The 19,904-nt window shown below is 36.7% G+C and overlaps 1 protein-coding gene across 2 annotated transcripts in view; it reads right to left on the bottom strand.

Moving 5' to 3' along the window:
• The window catches only part of STYX (serine/threonine/tyrosine interacting protein), a 37,715-nt gene extending 18,319 nt beyond the window's left edge, over window positions 1–19,396 (bottom strand). The window contains exons 1-4 of one of the 2 annotated variants that reach the window (XM_019833022.3): window positions 19,007–19,396; window positions 6,509–6,541; window positions 4,751–4,804; window positions 588–685 (exon numbers count right to left, since the gene is read on the bottom strand). In XM_019833022.3, coding sequence (XP_019688581.1) covers window positions 588–685; window positions 4,751–4,804; window positions 6,509–6,541; window positions 19,007–19,063 — 242 coding nt within the window. In that variant the 5' untranslated portion in view covers window positions 19,064–19,396. The remainder of the gene's footprint in view (window positions 1–587; window positions 686–4,750; window positions 4,805–6,508; window positions 6,542–19,006) is intronic. The other variant, XM_003987642.6, reaches the window with a different exon arrangement.
• Between the last annotated feature and the right edge of the window lie 508 nt (window positions 19,397–19,904).

Here is a 19,904-nt window from a genome sequence, read left to right as displayed (position 1 = left end):
ACACTTTATCCAACTGATATATTCACACATGAATTAAATGAAATGCATGGGAATACCTGCTATATTAGCAGACTGGAAACAATCTAAATACCCAACAACAGGAGACAGACTGAATAAATTTTAGTATAGCTATTCAATGGATTACTATGAAACTTTAAAAAATCAGTGCAGCTCTCTAAGTAATAATATGAAGCAATCTCTAAAAGTAAATTAAAAAATAAAAATCTTTAAGCCAGTGTAAAAAATAAAAGTTTATCTGTAGGACTGTTTGTATATACAACATAATCCTGGAAAGATACTCAAAGAGTAACAGTGAATGCTTCTAGAGGGGAACTGGCTATCTAAGAGATAAGGATAGGGAAACTTTTCAGTATACTGTACATGCTTTTGAATCTTTAAAATTCTGCATTATATGATTTAGTTACTTATTTAAGAATTTAAAGAAGTTTATTTTTTAAATGATATACCTATATGAGCATCCTTATAAAACAGATATGTACAGAAGTCTGCTATAATAAAATTAACTTGAAATAAAAATACATTTTGCTACCCATAACATTTTAATACATCATAACCATAATTCTTACCTAAATAATTGTTGAAAGTTTGGTTTAACAAAGTTTGCTTCAATATTTTGTCTTATGCATATTATATGGGTTATTCCATATTTCTGTAGAATAGGTAGCTATAAAAAGAGAGGGACAAGGGAGAGAAATAGTTTAAAATACAAAACATCGCCTTGCTGTAACATAGGTGTTTGAAATACACAGGACTGAACATTAAAATTACATAGCCACATCTGAGCTTTAGGCACAGGGTATTAAATCTAATTTTACAATAATTTACCTGAAGTGATAGGTAAAATATTTCAATGATTTAAGATTAATATATACTACATATGCTCAAAAGGCTAATAAGATTATTTTACATCCATAATTTTAGGGCTTGTTGAGACCTTAAAGATCATTTATTTGGTAAACAATACTACATAGTGGTTAAAGGCTTTGTAGTCATGAGAATCCCAACCTCTATCTTCCAGCTCTGCTAATGACCTGAGCTCTGTGGTTCGGTACTAACCTTTCCACTGAGTGGTTAGATGAATTACATAAGATAATATATGTAAGAAATTTGGCACAGTGCCTGGGGCACATGACAAGCGTTCAGTAAATGGTAATTACATATACTGACTACAAACTTTATTCTTTAGAAGGGACTGCTAAGACATAAACAATTATTGAACATCACTGACATAGTTAATTGGAATACCAGGGCCCAAATCTCCCTGCCTCTCTCAGTACACTTTTTCTGATACAAGCCAGAATGAACTTATACAGTTCACAGACTAAAGTTTCAGTTTAAAAATTTTTCTCAAGTTAACTGGCAACTCCAAATGATATTATATTCTGTGGTGTCTTTTGGCTATACATTTAAAGCAATTTAATATATTAAATATATTAACATTTAATATGTTATATACATATACTATGTGACATAATACATATATGTGTTAATAGAATGTAAATTCCAAGAGAACTATGATTTTGTTCACAGATTCATATTAAGTATGTATAACAGTGCCTTGAAAATATTAACTGTTCAACAACTATATGTTTGTTAAATATATTTAACAAATCATGCTGGCATGAGGAATCAGAATTCATAATTTTGAGTTTTCTATGAAACTTCAGCTTACATTCATATATTTAATTCCCACTTTCTGCATTAAATAGTCCAGAACAATAATACTAACAATCCATCAGAGAAGTCAAAGAATAATTTATATTTGTTATGGACTGAATGTTTGTATCTCCCTAAAATCTGTATGTTGAAGTCCTAACTTCCAAGTTGGTATTAGGAGATAGGGCCTTTGGAAGGTAATCAGAGATTTAGATGAGGTCATGTGGGTAAAGCCCACATGATGGAATTAGTGCCCTGAAAAAAGGAACAGCCATCAGGACTTTGTCTCTCTGCCATGTAAAGATACAGCAAGAATGCAGCCATCTGCAAGCTAGGAAGAGGGTCCTTACCAAAACCTAACCATGTTGGCACCCTGATTTCAGATTTCCCAGCCACTTCAACCACAAGAAATAAATGTCTGATGTTTAAGCCACTGGTCTATAGTATTTTATTACAGCAGCCTGAGCTAAGAAAATATGGCTTTCAAAAGTTTAAAATGTTAATTTTTGCAGCAAATGTTCTGATGTCTGGCATATATTAGATAGAGTTTAATTATCTTTGTATTTCCTGAGTGTACCCTGAGTTAAAAGAAGGGAGGTAAACACTTGGTAGGATTAATATTTAATCAATGTTCCATATTCACATTTACTAAACTGTCAAAATGTATTCAATATCCATTCTTTATACTTGATCTGTGATATATAAAGATACTTTATTAATGTGAGAAATCACAGGAAGGTATATATAACTATGGATAAAAATCTGCTTTAACACAAATCTTGAAGGCACATTAAACTATTACTAAGTAAAAAAAAAAAAAAAAAAAAAACCTTAACAAAATAGGACCCAAATGTAATAGCATACAGAATACTTTTACTTTCCAATGGATTTTCATTTATATAAAGCAAATTATGACTTACTCATACCTACAAACTACAGAAAAAATTGTATAAAAAGAAACAGTTCACTACTGACAAAGAGCCTAAATTTGTCCCTTTTCAAAAAAATTTTTTTAACATTTATTTATTTTTGAAAGACAGAGACAGAGTATGAGCAGGAGAGGGACAGAGAGAGAGGGAGACACAGAATTTGAAGCAGGCGCTAGGCTCCGAGCTGTCAGCACAGAACCTGATGCTCAGGGGCTCAAACTCACAAACCGCAAGATCATGACCTGAGCCGAAGTCAGATTTAACTGACTGAGCCACCCAGGAGCCCCAATTTGTCCCTTTCATTAAAACTGTATTTGAATGTAATAAAAGATAAGCTTAACTAAACGAGTATTAGAAAGGGAGTTTATTCCCTAAGATTTATCTGTTATTATTTGTTGTTGTTACGTATTTTTAGGATGATGGTATGAAAAGGAAGACAAGCTGTTCTATGGTGATTCAGAATGAGAAATAATCAAATTTCGCCATAGAAACTTTTCCTCAATCTAATAATTAGACCATGGTGAAGGCGATGGTAAAGAGGTTTTGAGGAAATCTATAAACAAATAATTTAATGTGACAAATACTATAATAGATATATTTTATAAAATGCTGTGGGAATACAAAAAGTAATCTAACAATTTTTGTGAATACTACATTATTTGGCTTTTGTCTTAAGTAAATCAGTTAAGTCTATAGTTAACTACTCTATCCTTTCCTTAGTACTTTTTTTTTTTTTAAGCAACACTGTGCCTTTCCAACCCAGCTGTAGACCATCAAAACTAGGTTTACTCTTATATATGCCTCAATAGTCAAAAAGCCTTCCAGTTTCAAAGAAATGACTCTAACTCTAAAAAAACTCCCAATCAAAGGGCAACTGGGTGGCTCAGTTGGTTAAGCGTCCAACTTCAGCTCAGGTCATGATCTCATGGTTTGTGGGTTCGACATCCTGCATTGTACTCTGTGCTGACACCTGGAGCCTGGAGCCTGCTTCTGATTCTGTGTCTCCCTTTCTCTCTGCCCCTACCCTGCTCATCCCTTATCTCTATCAAAAATAAACTAACATTAAAAAACAAAACAAAACAAAACATCCCAGCCACCCAAAATTCATAAATACATTAAATTAAATCATTAGATTTAAAAATTCTACAGTTTTGCGGGCGCCTGGGTGGCTAAGTCGGTTGAGCATCCTACTTTAATTTCAGCTCAGGTCATGATCCCAAGGTCATGGGATTGAGCCCTGCATCGGGCTGTGCACTGAGCGTGGAGCCTGCTTGAGATTCTCTCTCTCTCCCCAACTCTCACACTCTCTCTCCAAAACGAAACAAAAAGAAAAAAGAAAAAAAAAATTCTACAAATTTTTTGTTTACAAAACTTACCATAGGTAGAGTAGGTATCATACACAAGAATAGTGACTTCAAAATAAGGTATCAGGGAAAACATTTGTGATACACTGTTTCACATTATAACTCAAAGCAAATTAGTAGCACTGTCATAATTCCTAAGACTGAATCCCCTAGTAAGTGGCAAATTGCTACATATATTAAAATGAATCTAAAAAAATCAATAAATAAAAATTAAAAAAAAAAAAGAAAGAATCTACCATGTTAAATGTGTAACTAAAGAAATCCATTTCAGTTTGACTATATAGGAGACAAGAGACATATATGTGGTATAATACTTTACAACCTGGAGCATCCAGGTCTCTAAAGTTTGGAAAAACAGAAATAAGATTTTACCAATTAAAACACGTGCATACACATGCACATATACACACATTTACCCTTGATAAGGAAAGATTAACTAAAATGTTAAATACACTTATTTTGGGCTTTAATTCTATCTCACTGTTCAGAGATATGATTAGCAATGATAGATACCTAATCTTTTAGAGGGTAAATAAAGGTCAATTATCAATTGGTAAATCTTTCAAACACATGGATTCATGAAAAAACTGATTCATAAAAGCTCATTTGTGATTTACGATGAAATATTTGAGAATCACTGGTACAGTAAAATTTGGAAAGAGGCAGGTACTCCAGAGTGACATGCAATATTTGTGGACCTTCTCTCTGACAACTAAAAAAATTTATTCCAAAAAAGCTGGTTAATAAAGTCTCTTGACAAACTTAATCTAAAATTCATACCTTGCTTTTCATGGCAGAAGAATATGGGCCTAAAAACAATCCAGGTAAAATTTCCTAGAAAAAAAAAATTGAGATATTTACCATCAACAATTTAAATATACACAAACTATGTACCACATAAGTGGACTTGTGGAGTTTTCATAGTTGTTATAATAATTTATTAAAAAGCTTGCTATCTAGGGGCGCCTGGGTGGCTCAGTCGGTTAAGCGTCCGACTTCGGCTCAGGTCATGATCTCACGGTCCGTGAGTTCGAGCCCTGCGTTGGGCTCTGTGCTGACAGCTCAGAGCCTGAAAACTGCTTCAGATTCTGTGTCTCCCTCTCTGTCTCCTCCTCCCCCCTCACACTCTGTCTCTGAAAAATGAATAAACCATAAAAAAAAAAATTAAAAAAAAAAAAAGAAAGCTTGCTATCTAGGGAATATTCCCTAGCCACACTGAGCAAAGACCGGGAAGAGAAATGCAGATTTGCTTTATATATCAAACGAAACATTTAAAGTTTAAATACAGTTCTGCAAAGTCAGATATTTGAACTTCCACAGTGCTTTTTATAAGCAGTTTGGATAAAATTAGCATATTGTATGACTGGCTTTTAGATTAATTAAAACATCTCTTATTTTACTTATATTCTCTGCTCTAGTCTAGAAATAAAGTAGACATAAAGAAAAATTACCCCTTTGGAATTACACAAAACCTTATTCAGCCAAATCAAAAGTAGCACAAGATACAAGAAGATTAGAACTGTTTCCTTCAGTTAATAAAAGTATTCTTGCAAAGTTTAAAAAAGACCAGTATCAACTGCTTGCCTATTGACAGTTTCAGCAATTTAAATACTTTCCAAATGCTAGATTAAAATTTTTCTATGTGAATTCAATATAGAAAGATTTTAGTTGACCTATACCATAGCCTAGATAATAATACAGTATAATGCTGTAGTTCTGTTCTATGAAACATCATAATTATTTTTGTATAGGTCTGATTTCTCCTATCAGCTTCTTGTGGGCACAAATTACATTTTACTCACCTTTGCATTTCCCATAGCACCAAGTAAATGCCTCATAGGTACTAAGATATTTTTTGAAAGAGAATTTTCACTAATAGAGAAAGGAAACATATTTTTAAAAGTCAAGGTATTTCTAGGAACAGGAGACACTGCTTGATTCTGGGGCTAGCAGAGTGACTGTAAGTAAGAAATGCAAAAGAAAAAAAACTGCTATGAAGGTTAGCTATCACTTTATTATTCCACATTTGGAGTATTCAAATCAGTCTTCTGGAGGACTTCATTATGGAAGTTGTGTCTGGAAATCAGACACAAAGAGGAACAATTACTCAAGAGTGATTTGCTTTATGGTCAAATCTTATAGAGTTGTCTAAACTAGCCAAACACAGAAAGCAAACTGTTTTCAACAGAAATATAAATATTGTATCCAATTTTTCAGATTAGGAAAAACAGTGACTCAGCACATGTATATACATATATGTATGTATGTATGTATGTGTGTGTGTGTGTGTGTGTGTGTGTATATATATATATATATATATATATATATATATATATAACCATGATTCTACTATAAGGAAGAAAGGCAACAATTCATTTCCCATTTTTTAATGTTAACCTTTAAATATGTTGATTTTTTAAATACTCAATGAGGAACCTACAGATCATGAGCCAACAGGTCTTAAATCCTTTGTGAAATCAGTTATTTGATGATAATAATAATATGGACTGGCCTGAATAAACAAAAAGGTTATCTTACCTGCATCTCTCGTCTCATAGGGTAGGTCCATTCCTTAAAATAGAAAGAAAACCCAAGAATAAAAATAAATAACATTATGAAAAATGGTACCCAATTAAAAGTTTAAGATGTGACATACAAGTGTATGGATTAAAAAAAAAAAATACATTATATTTAAGGAATATTCTATGAATAGATTCAATTGGCTTCACAAACACCTAAAAATTTAAGTGCAAGAAACAATGATTAAGGTATTCTTTAGGTAAGTGGGCTTCCAAAATTATGATTATGTTACTTCATACAACGAATAGAATAGCTCATTAACTAAAAGAACGGATATTCCAGAAATTTCTCCCAAAAACTGATCCACCAAGTCAGAAATGTCAAATAGCTTTTTGTCATTCAGTTAACTCTAATCAACTGACAGTAGATAGCTAAAACACTGTGAGCAAAGACTCTGGAAGAAGAGTACTCTGATCAATGAGCAGTATCTGCAATGGACTCAAAGAGTGTTAAGTAATAGGTATTTGCCATCCCTGATCTAAACCTCTAGATGCTTATCAAACAGGCTTTCTCATACATTACTTCATCTTAAGATTCTTTCAGTTCAATTCCTTTTAAATATACATTTCATGGAAGTAAAGAATTCATCCTGTTTTTTGGAATGCAGATCAATATAAACAAGTTGGAAAATAATGCAAAATGCCAATGGCAAAAGACAGAAAACATTTTAAAAGTTGGGACAAGAAAAAAGCAATTCCAGTGAACTGGTATGATAAAGAATCACATCCTCATTTGTAAATGGACTGCATTCCAAGTTTCTAACCTGACTGCTTAAAACTCAAAATTATAAATAGAAATAAGCTTCCTAAAGTTAAAACTGGAAAAGCTAAAAAAAAAAAAAAAAAAAAAAAATCTTTTATTTTCAGATGAAAGGGATCAAAGGGTATAAGCTTCCAGTTATAAAATAAGTTATGGAGTTGAAAAGTACAGCATAGGGAAGATAGTCAATAATTTGGAATAACTTTGTATGGTGACAGAAGTTAACTACATGTATCAATGTGAGCACTGCATAATGTACAGAACTGTCCAGGGGTCCCTTGCTGGCTCAGTTGGTAGCTAGCGTATGAGACTCTTGATCAGGGGGCTGTAAATTTAAGCCCCACACTGAGTGTAGAGATTACTTAAAAATACAGAAATGTCCAATCACAATGTAATACACCTGAAATTAATATAATGCTATGTCAAATATATTTCATTTAAACATTCATTTGAACAGATAAAACCTTTTTCATTTTTAAATAATTTTAGGACTACAGAAAAGTTAAAAATAGTGCAAGGAATTCCCCTTACCCTTCGCCTAGATCTTCTAAATTAGAAAAGTATTTTTAACACATAAGGTAGAAATATTATATACCTGTAATGGAATTCCATCTTAGCTAGGATGCAATGGGGAATTACCCCTATCAGAGGGCTGGCAAGCTATCAGCAGATGGGAGGAGGGGGAAGAAGGAAAAGCAAGGAAAGCAGGAAAGAATGTGGTGTTTTGCAGAACAAGGAGCTATGGCTAAGTGTTCCACCAGAGTTACCTCCTTGCATGAGCCAGTTTGACCCAGTTTGGAGCTTTTGACCTATGTAGAAGTGCCCTGAGTTGCCCTTAAAGTTACCTTTAGCTCATTATAAGACTAAGATCTCCTATGGGCAAGGTTCTCCAACCATTTTTTGAACATACAATGTATGCACTAGTATGTTGACATACTTAAGCATGCAAAGTTGAACCCAAGAGCCTAGGTAACAAAATATATGTAAGTTCCTTAATGTATCAAGCATCCTGGCTCTGTTTCCTAGCACACTGAACAAAAGCTTCATGCATGAACCCCAAGGGGAGACAGTGCTTCGAGAGCCATTTCCCTGTCTCCTCACCTGCGACAAGTAACAAAAACTCTTTGCTTTCAACACTTCCTTGGGTTGTGTTCAATTTAATGTACCCCAAGCAGCAAACTTCTTGAGTCTGGCTACAGAAAAGACAGAATAGTACTCCTGCAATGACAACCAGCATTTTTTTTTTAATAAAGAAGAGAAACTAAGTATTTTTTGTTTTACATGTTGAAAATGGATCTTGGCAATGTAGCAGAAATAGACTATAAACCTGAGAAGCCATATCCTGAGAGGATCTACTGATCTTTCATGGCCTTATTATCTTCGTTCTTTTAAAATGGGAGTATAAAAGAACACAGAATGAAGTGTTAAAATGCCCAAATATGAACGTAGAACTCAATGAATTTTTACAAGCAATATATCCATGTAATCACCATCCAGATCAAGATTTCTGTCATCCCAGGAAGTTCCCTCCTTTCTCTTCTCAGTCAAAACCCTCTCTTTCAGAGGTGACCACTGACTTCTATCAATATAGATTAGTTTTAGCTATTCTTGAACCAAATATAAATGGAATCACAACAGTACTATTTTATGTCTGGCTTCTTTCACTCAGCCTAATGCCTGTGAGATTTATCCATGTTGCATGTTAGTAGTTTGGTCCTTTTTATTGCTGTGCAGTATACTATTGTATGAATATTCCACAATTTACTCATTATCCTGTTGGTGGAGATTTAAGTAGCTTCAGGGTTTGGGCAAATAAGAATAAAGGTGCTATGAAAATTATTTTATGTTCCCCTTGATACACACATGCATTTCTTTCTCTTGGATATAAAAGTAACAATGGAGGAGCACCTGGCTGGCTCAGTCAGAAGGGCATGCGACTCTTGATCTTGGGGTTGTGAGTTCAAGCTCCACATTGGGTGTATAGATTACTTTAAAAAATAAAATATTTAAAAAAAAAAAAGTAGCAATGGAATTACTAGGTCACAGAGTAGGCCTACTTTTGGCTTTACTAGACACTATCAAAAGTTTTCCAAAACCAATTTACACTCTCACCAGCAACATATGGGAGTTCTATCTGTTCCACATCCTCACCATGGCCTTAATTTAAATGACACTGTACATGTGAGACATAAGACAAAGCCTAGGACCTGATCAAGAGGGAAGTCAGATCAACACCAAAAAGCAACACTCTCAGTGGATAAACACTCTCAGTAAATGAGAAACACTCAAAAGGCAACACTCTCAGTGAATGATAAACTGGGGAGGTTGGCAGGGAGGGTGGGGGATGACTCACCTCATCCCCAGAAAATGAGTACCTTTGCCTTTCTGAGCTTTGGCTCTGAGTAGAATGTGGTAGTAGTGGTGGCCACAACCTGGCCTTTGCTCAACTTTGGCATTAGAATTCAATTATTTTTGTTAGGTCAAGTGAAAATTGAATGTCAAGTGGTCCTGGGTAGATCATGTCCATGGGTTCTTGGAAAAAACAAATGCATTTTCTCTCTGGAGAAGCATACCCTAAACCTAGATCAGAAATAATTCACAGAGATGAATTCCAATGAGCTCACAATTAAGAATCAAATTTTAAGAGGAGGAAAATACTGGTTTAAGCAGCAGACTTCGGCTCAGGTCATAGCTCAGGGTTTATGGATTTGAGCCCCACGTGGGGCTCTGTGCTAACAGTTCAGAGCCTGGAGCCTACTTTGGATTCTGTCTCTTCTCTGCCACTCCCCCACTCGTGCTCTGTCCCTCTCTCCCTCAAAAATAAAAATAAAACATTAAATAAATAAATAAATAAATAAATAAATAAATAAATAAAATCAGTGGATAGACTAAACAGTAGACAAAGAGAGAACTTGTGTACTGGAAAATAGAATTGAAAAAATGATCTAAATTCAGTGTTGGAAAATATGATCAGTTAATAGACTTATTAAGATTGAATTAAGAAGTCTAAATTCCATAAAATCTAAGTTCCAGAAGGGAGAGAAAATAAAGGAGAGATAATATTACACAAGATATTAATAAGAATCTTCCAAAACTGGTTAAAGACACCACACCCCAGAAATAAGTAGCTCAACAATTCCCAAGCAAGATAAAGGAAAGAAATACAAAGTTAAATAGAGCACACCACACATAAAGAGAAGAAATTCTTTTTCCACACTAAAAGCAAAGAGAGAAATGGAAAAGAACAGAGTCCAAAAGACCTTCATATATGCACTCAATTTTCCTGAAAGATAACAAGGCATTTCAATGTAGAAAAAAAAAATCTTTCAACAAATGGTGTTGGAACAATTAGACAAATATCTAGAAAATAAAATAAATCTTGATCTTGACCCCTCATCACCCCCCACTCTAAACCCTCCTCACATACAAACATCTTGTCTTCACTGTTGTATGTATTCCCAACATTTGATGACAGTGCCTGGCACACAGTAGGCACTCAATACATATTTGTTGAATAAATGGGGGAAAAAAAGGTGTATGTGTATAAATATATATAAATGCAAAAATGATAAAACTTCTAGGAGAAAACAATATCTTTGCAACCTCGGGAAAAGCAAAGATGTCTTAAAGAGGGCACAAAAGGTACTAAGCATAAAGGAAAAAAATTTTGATAAATTCGCTTTCATGAAAATTAAAAACTTCTGCTCAATGAAATACACTGCTAACAGAACAAAAAAGCAAGCCACAAACTGAAAGAAAATATTTGTAATTTATATACCCAACAAAAGACGTATATCCAAAATACATAAATATGCATCAACAATAAAGTGACAACCCAATTTTTTAAATGGGAAAAGAACTAACAGACATCCCACCATGGAAGGTATAAAAATGGCCAACAGCACATGCAAAGGTGCTCAACATCACTGGTCATTAGGGACATTCAAATTAAAAAACACAAGATACCACTACATAACCACTAATGGCTAAAGTTAAAAACACAACACCAAATGTTAGTGATGATGTGGAGCAACTAGGAGTCTCAACATTGCTAACTGGAGTGTAAAATGAAATGATAAACATACAGCTACCCTATATAATCTAGCAATTCCACTCCTAGGATTTAACAGAGAAATAAAAACGTATGTCCACAAAAAGACTTACACAAGACTATTTAAAGCACCTTTATTCATCAACTCCAAAAAACCCAAATGTCTACTGTATATTCAAACAATGAAATAATATTCAGCAATAAAAAATCTACTACTACCCATAAGTACAACATAGGTGAATTTCACACATATTATGTTAAATTAAAAAAGCCATAAACAAAAGAGTCCACTTTACATGATTCTATTTAAAGTTCAAGAACAGATAAAACTAAACTGTGGTTACAGAAATCATATTATTCAATGCCTATTGTGGAGCAGGGTAGGGATTGCCTGGAAATGAACATGAAATAACTTTCTACACTAATAGAACTGGTATATATCTTGATAAGAGTAGGATTACACTGGTGTATATATTTAATAAAAATTACTGAATTGTGGACTTAATATTTGTGCATTACACTCAGTATAAATTTTTACTCCTACTTAAGAAAAGAGAGCATGCAACAAAACCAAGATATTAAATACAAAAGAAAGACAATTAGACTGTCCTTGACTTCTCAACTGCAAGAATAAGACTGAAGAATAATGCATTCAAAGTAGTGAAATAAATAATGGCGAACCTAGAATATATGCTCAGAAAATCATCTTTCAAGAACAAGAGTGAGATATAAGATTGATTCCATTCAAACAAAAACAAAGAGTTTACTACCAGTAGACTCCTATTAAAGGAACTTCCAAAACGTATTTTTGAAATGGTATTGTTTTCTCTATCTTTCATTTCTACTTTAGGTACAGAGCCTAAGTAACTGAGTTAAAGCAGTCTGACTCCAGAAAAACTGACACCCAACAGCCTCTCAATGGAAGAAGGAACTATATAGCAAACAGTAATCAAACAAATATTGACTATATAAAATGATTATATTATTAAAATAGGGATTAACAGAAATAAAGTATATAATTTCCAAGCCAAGAGAGGGGGAAATGTAATCAATTTGTACATTGAACACATGAATGTTCATGTGCTTCTTTAACTTACCAATACGTTATAACCTTTTATATTTAAAAGTTTTTAAAGAACTTAGGCCAAAGACCGCCATTTTCATCATGGTACCCCTAACACTGAGCATAGTGCCTGCCACAGAATAAGTACACGACAGGCATTTTGGAGATATATGGCGCTAGATTCTATGGATCTTTCTTTTTTCCCCTTTCTTAAAAAAAAGAAAAAAGATTCTTGATTAGTCTGACAGCCTTATCTTCCTGAAGAAACCTGTCAGAGCTGCCAGAAAGAAGAAAAGTGATTAAAGAAATGTGTACTTTTGAGTTTACCTCAAATGAAATCTCTAAAAATTATGCATGAAAAAAGAAAAACAGGAGAACATATTCCAGGGAATATTTGGCAATAAATATGTCAGAAGGCACTCAAAGACACAGGATAAATGTGCTTCCTTCTAGAATATATCAATTTTACCAAGAAATTTTTTTTTTTGGAGAAAAAGTGTCTTCACTGGCCATTACTTTAAAATATTTTTATACTAAAACAAACATGACCATATGGGACAGAGTGCAAAATTTACCTGAAGTTTTAAGTGAATCAAGAGGCTTCAAAGAAATTTTGAACTTCCAAAAGGTTGTATACAATGGAACACGTATGCTATATTTATATAAGGAAGACATTACAGGAGTAAAAAACAAGTTGTATAGCAGGAGAGAATGAAAAATTACTCATAGCCTACTTTTGTGACCATCAGACTTGCTGTAATAGGTATGGATCCTTTGAAATCTAAAAGGCGTTCTCTCACAGAAAATGTCATTAACTATTCCTAGTGTTAGCATTAGATTTTGATCTCAAGCGCCTATCGTCTTTGTTTACCTAGTCCTGATTATTACTCTGCAAAGCAAATCTTAATCCTGCCTTGTCTACCAATTCTGCCTATGCCTCTAGCATACTAGACCAAGATTTTAAGTCATTCATGCTCACTGTCTTGTTCTACCAGACATCCATCTGTCTGAACATGTTTCTAACAACCATATCTTATATTACAACCAAACCTATATTACACTCAATCTTAATCTCAGCCTGCCCACACTGCTGCTAAAATCCATCTTTTAGATATGGCAGTAGTAATAGGGCAAATTCCCAATGATCTATTATGAATTACTACTATAGTTAATTAGTAGAATTGGTTTCCCAAACAGATGATTAGTCAAGCAGTCCAACTATATTTTTCAAACCAAAACAACCCAGCTAAACCAAAATACCCCTAATTGTGATATATATCATGCTTCTGGTGAAAATTAATTCACAAGTGAAAATCCTTCAATCATCAATATGACCTAGAAGGTACGGCATATTAAAACATCTTTCAGGTTCTCTCCTTCCTTCTCATACAAATGCAGTTACATGAGCTATACAATTGCATTGATGGGATAGAAATTGAACTTTGGGAATAGGAAATGTTATAAAAATGTTCAAAGATCAATAAGTAAGTAAATAAACTCAGCAAAGGATACAGACTGTAACCATTAGATAAAATAAAAACTTAATTCTTATCAGCACATGTATCAGGCTGGCTAAAACCTAGAACATTTAGAAATACCAAACAAGGGCACCTGGGTGGCTCAGTCGGTTAAGCGTCCAACTTTGGCTCAGGTCACGATCTCACGGTTTGTGGGTTCGAGCCCTGCGTCGGGCTCTGTACTAACAACTCAGAGCCTGGAATCTGCTTTGGATTCTATGTCTCCCTCTCTCTCTGCCCCTCCCCCACTCACGCTCTGTCTCTCTTTCTCTCTAAAATAAACATTTAAAAAAAATCTTTAAAAATACCAAAATAGATTGGGGCGCCTGGGTGGCTCAGTCGGTTAAGAGTCCAACTTCAGCTCAGGTCACGATCTCACAGTCCGTGAGTTTGAGCCCCGCGTCAGGCTCTGTGCTGACAGCTCAGAGCCTGGAGCCTGCTTCAGATTCTGTGTCTCCTTCTCTCTCTGCCCCTCCCCTGCTCATGCTCGGTCTCTCTCTGTCTCAAAAATAAATAAAAACATTTAAAAAAATACCAAAATAGATTATAAATGCAGGTGCACTCATAAATAAATAAACAAACAAATAAATAAATATTGAAGGGATATAGAGAGGTAGAAGGGCATTCAAGTAAGATGATTTTAAGTCAGTTACTCATAAACCTAGCTGCCATTAGAATTATCTGGTTCCGGGGCGCCTGGGTGGCTCAGTCGGTTGAGCGTCTGACTTCGGCTCCGGTCATGATCTCACAGTCTGTGGGTTTGAGCCCCGCATCAGGCTCTGTGCTGACCGCTTGCTCAGAGCCTGCTTCAGATTCTGTGTGTCCGCTCTCTGCCCCTCCCCACTCACGCTTTGTCTCACTCTGTTTCTTAAAAATAAATAAATGTAAAAAAAAAATTTAAAAAAAAAAAAAAAAAAAAAAAGAATTATCTGGTTCCATCTCAGATCAGTTAAATCAGAGAAGGTGATGATAGGGCCCAGGAATGGTTATTTTTTAAAAGCCCCTTGAGTAATTCTACTCTATAGTCAGGTTTAAACAGCAACATTCTAAATTTAAAGGATCTTCAGTCAGAAATATTAAGCAATTCCTATTTTTTATTCTGTACTATGGGAGTCAAAAGAGAAAACAGAAAGAGTAACATTTAAGTTGGCAAATTGCAACTGAAATAAATAACACTTTCTATCTGAAAAGAAAACAATTATTGAATTATAAAACCAACAGCCCTAACTATGCAACTAATTTATTTAAAAATTGGTAGTGTGGGGTGCCTGGGTAGCTCAGTTGGTTGAGCGTCCAACTTTGGCTCAGGTCACGATCTCATGGTTTGTGGGTTCGAGCCCCACGTCGGGCTCTGTGCTGACAGCTCAGAGCCTGGAGCCTGCTTCCAATTCTGTGTCTCCTTCTCTCTCTGCCCCTCCTCCACTTGTGCTCTATCTCTCAAAAATAAATAAATGTAAAAAAAAATTTTTTTTAATTTAAAAATTGGTAGTGTAAGCTGCTCTCTTCTTCACATCTAAAAAAAAAAAAAAACTACTGTAATCTTGTCACAAGACTCTACTATCAAAACCAACCAAGATTCTTATATTAATTCAACATTTGTTAAGCTTATGGTATATACCAGACACTGTGATAAGTGCAAGAAACAGTGGGGACTAAGGCAAGAACATTTTGGTGAATAAACTCCCTTAGGAAACTTTCAGTCTATATGGAGAATAGACATTAAGGAAAACCATCAGTATGATATCTGTTACAAGGAAGGTATAAAAATACCAAGTGCTACAGAGAATTGTGTACCTGCAGGATTAAACTATTGGGGGTGGGGGCTGTGAACAGGAGGAGTTGGCAAAATCAGGGAACGTCTTTCTGAAAAAATGTTACCTAAATTGAGATCTAATCGAAGAGCAAATAGTTAATTAGGTGAAGGCAAGTATAGTGTTGGCAGCCAGAGCAGGGGATAATAGCAAATGCAAAGGTCCTGGAGTGGGGGTGGGGCCTAAAACATCCCAAGAACTGAGAGAAGATGAACATGGCTAGGGCAAACAGAGAAGGGATCAAGAGGAAGAGTAGCTCATTATAAGGTTAGAAAGGTAGGCAGGGGGCACTTGGATGGCTCAGCAGGTTAAGCTCCCAGCTCAGGTTGTGTTCTCACAGTTCTTGAGATTGAGATTGAGCCCCACATAGGGCTCTGCACTGATAGCACAGAGCCTGCTTGAATTCTTTTTCTCCCTCGCTCTCTGGAGCCTGCTTGGGATTCTTTCTCTCTCCCTTGCTGCTCTCTGCCCTTCCCTCACTGGTGCTCTCTCTCAAAATAAATAAACAAACTCAAAAAAAAAAAAAAAGGGCAGATGCCAGCTCATACACAACCTTGCAGATGTTAATTAAGGGTTGGGCACCTGGGTGGCTCAGTCAGTTAAGCCTCGACTTCAGCTCAGGTCATGATCTCACAGTTCCTGAGTTCAAGCCCCACACTGGGCTCTCTACTGTCAGCGTGGAGCCCACTTTGGATCTTCTGCCCCCCCCTCTTTCTCTGCCCCTTCCCTTCTGGTGCTCTCTCTAAAATAAATAAACATTAAAAACAATTTTTTTTAAAGTTAAGGGTTTGAACTTCATCCTCAAAACAATGGGAAATCACAGCCAAGTTGTAAACAAAGGAGTGACAATCTGTTTCCAAATCAATCTGAACACAGCTAAATTTTTGCTAGAATTGTCCTAAAAGAATGCCCTGACCAGTGTTTCAAGAAACAAGGAAGTAATATTGTTACAGAGATGATAGGATCATCAAGCTGTCATGGCTTGATCACATCAATCATTAAGTGCATGCATAAAAATCTCTCTACTTGAATTCCATGTTTACTAAAGCAACATTTGGTCTGTAATTTAGGTTTCAATGAAATGCTTCCTAGGTGGAGGAACACTCTTATTGGCTGGTCATCATAACTACATAAGACCATTTGATACTTTACATATTTCATGGCAAATTAGAAAATTAACACTGCTTTATTAGTTTATCATGAGTAACTATATGCCCTATTTAATGGTTATTTCTAGTTCTGTCTGCCCAGAAAGCACCTTCCATCTCCTGTGGAAATGCCCCTATGATTTTGGTGGGAGGGCTACCAATGACAAACTTCACTCCCCTGGCCACAAGTGGGTATATTCTAGGTCATACACTGGGCTCCTCATTGTATTTTCTCCATTCTGGCTATAGGGACTAATCCAAAGGATGGGCACATGACCTAGGTTAGCCCAATCCTCTAGACTTCAAATACTGAAGCTTAGACATATTGTTGTTCTTCAATGTGTAAGCTCGGTAAGGGTATGACCTTGAACAGCTGACAGTCAAAGTCCGCATCTGCAGAGAAGCCAGAGTAAAGGCAGAAATGCTGAAAGTAGAGACAAGCACTGATAAGGGGCGGAGGCGGTTCTGATGCATCATAATACTGTCTAGGAGGAAGTCCCTGAGACCAGCTGCATCCCCACCTTTCTGGATTTAACTACGTTTCTTTTTGCTTCAGCTAGTCTGAGCTGGTTTTTGTCACTTGCAACCAAAAGGAAACAAACATCCAATGCTATGTAAAAAGGAATGAACTGGCTTTCAGTAAATAACATTTGCATCATTATCTACTGGGCTTTAAGCATTACTTCTGTCCTTACACAGGAAAGAAAGCTATATTCCCAGTAAGACTTTATCATTTTTACAGGGATAAGGCATATTATATACACAATAAAAGATTAAGTTCAAGTCTGCAAACATTTTAAATTAGAATTTTTAAGATTAGAGCAGGGAAAAATTGAGGTGTATTAAAAACAACGAATTAGGAACCAAGAGACCAAGGTTCTCAACTGTGTCTTATGCTACTGTTACCTTGGCATATCACTTATTCTCAGTAAACTACACTCTCTTCACCTGAAAAGAGAGAATGTTCTACATTATTTCTAAGGTTGCTTTCAGGATGAAATCACTGAATCATTTTTAAGGACAAAAAGCATATTTCTCATTCACATTATTCCATATTAAACAAATAAAAAAGTGTAAATTCATTTTTGACTAACCTAAATTCAACTTTTTTTTTTCCTATTTAAGAGTCTAGTCTTAAAATATGAATTTCTCAAAGACTACTACCACAAGCAAAGGATCCCTCCAAATGTGAACCCCAAATGAAGATACTCAAAAAAAATGAATATTTGGTATAAACTGAATGGTTTCTTAAAAAGTTTTACTTTTCAATTATTTTTAAGATATTTACACCTAGAAATTTTAATTTCTATCTTGATCCTACTAGGGCATAACTGAGTATCCTTGTCTTTTTTGCTAATTTAGTCTTCAGAAAATTCTAATTTAGAAGTCTGCAACATCACAAAGTATTTTAAACTAGCAATAGATGGGGGAAAAAACTCAATACAAACGTTGGTCAAAGAAGATATAGGGTGGAGTGAAAAGAAGCCCAAATCAGAAATCAGGAGGACAGTTTAAAAACAATTTCATTCTCAGTAACAACTCCCCTCCAAAGGGCAAGTTTCATGATTGAAGTTTTTAGATTGAAATGAGCTAGGTTTGTGACATTTTATTCTGCGGGTCACGGCTTTCCCTCAAAAATACCAAAAAGCAAAACAAAACAACTACTTTGGAAAACTTTTTGAAGGCGCACTCCGAAAGCTCAGGCCCCAGATCTATCTCACATGTGAGACCATGTGTCCCACATGCGAATGACACCAAATATATCCCTCAAACTGAAATTTAAAACATTACCCTCGTACTGCCTTGGCAATAAAAAGGGGAACCTTACTCAAAGTCAGTCCTCAACGCGGAGCCTGGGGGAGAAAGGACTAATTTTGCCCTTCCCATTTAATTAAGCAGAATAGACCCAGCAGCCCCTCCGCCGGGGTCTCAGGAGGGTCAAAGGAACTCGGTGAGTGACGCTTCTCCCCAAGGTCCCAGGACGTTCTCAGGAGGCAACAGGGCTCCGGTGGAGCTTGGGGACTTCGACGGTTGGGGCCTGGGGTCGCGCCGCGGCCGAAGAGCCGCACGGGAAGGCCTGTGCGTGGCAGTCACTGGACAAACTCACCTCGGCGTCTTCTTTGCACTGCGGGAGCGAGGGGAACTCCAGCTTCACGTCCTCCATGGTCCGGGCCCCGAGGCTTGTGGGCGGGGTGGGAGAGGGAGTTTTATCCGGCCCGCCCGACCCTCGGGCTGCCACTGAGAGAGATAGGGAGGAGGGCGGGTGGGCCAGAGGGCTGACGGGCGGGCAGCGGGCTTACAACTAACACACGCAGACTAAAGGGTCCCAGCGACTCCGGCGGCGACGGCGGCGACAGCGGGGAAGAGGAAGGTTGGGCGGCTCATACCCCGCCGCCATGCTGCTGCCGTCTCCCTCCCCCTGAGTCTCCGCGCCCCTCAGGCCGCACAGGCTCGGGCACTAGCAAGAGCCCTACAACCGTCTCCCCTCCTTTCCCCCCTCCCCACCCCTCGCTATCCCAGCCAATCCCAGCCCACGCTTGCCTTCGGCCCGCCCCCCGCGGCCGCCAGGTGTCAGCGCGCCGCTGCCCCGCCCCTTCGCCAGAGCGCAGACGCGGGGGGCGGGGCCTCGGAGGAGCAACGGCCGAAGCTCACCGCCCGAAGCTCACCGGGTGTGGAGGAGGTGGGGCTGCGGCAGGAGTGGGCCAGGATTGAAGGTCCTGGGAAAGGCAATGGGACCAACCGCACCAGCTCTAACCTTTCCCAGAGAGGACGCAAATCTGTAGTTTAAGAACCGGCAAACATCCTAGCCACCAGAGACTGGCATCCGAAAGGAAAACTGTATTTTCTCCCCTCAGAATCCTGCGCAATCTGTGGTGAGGTTATAACCGAAAGAGTAATAAATGAAGAGTTCATCTTAAAACTGTGTTATGCTACACAGAAAATGAAACACCCTTGGTTTTTAAGCAAATTGAAATGGTGGACTTTCAAGAATACTTGGGACTATG

The sequence above is a fragment of the Felis catus genome, chromosome B3 (genome assembly GCF_018350175.1).
Source record: "Felis catus isolate Fca126 chromosome B3, F.catus_Fca126_mat1.0, whole genome shotgun sequence".
NCBI lineage: Eukaryota > Metazoa > Chordata > Mammalia > Carnivora > Felidae > Felis > Felis catus.
Note: the sequence above shows the minus strand (reverse complement) of the source record. Positions and strands in the feature narration are given on the sequence as shown.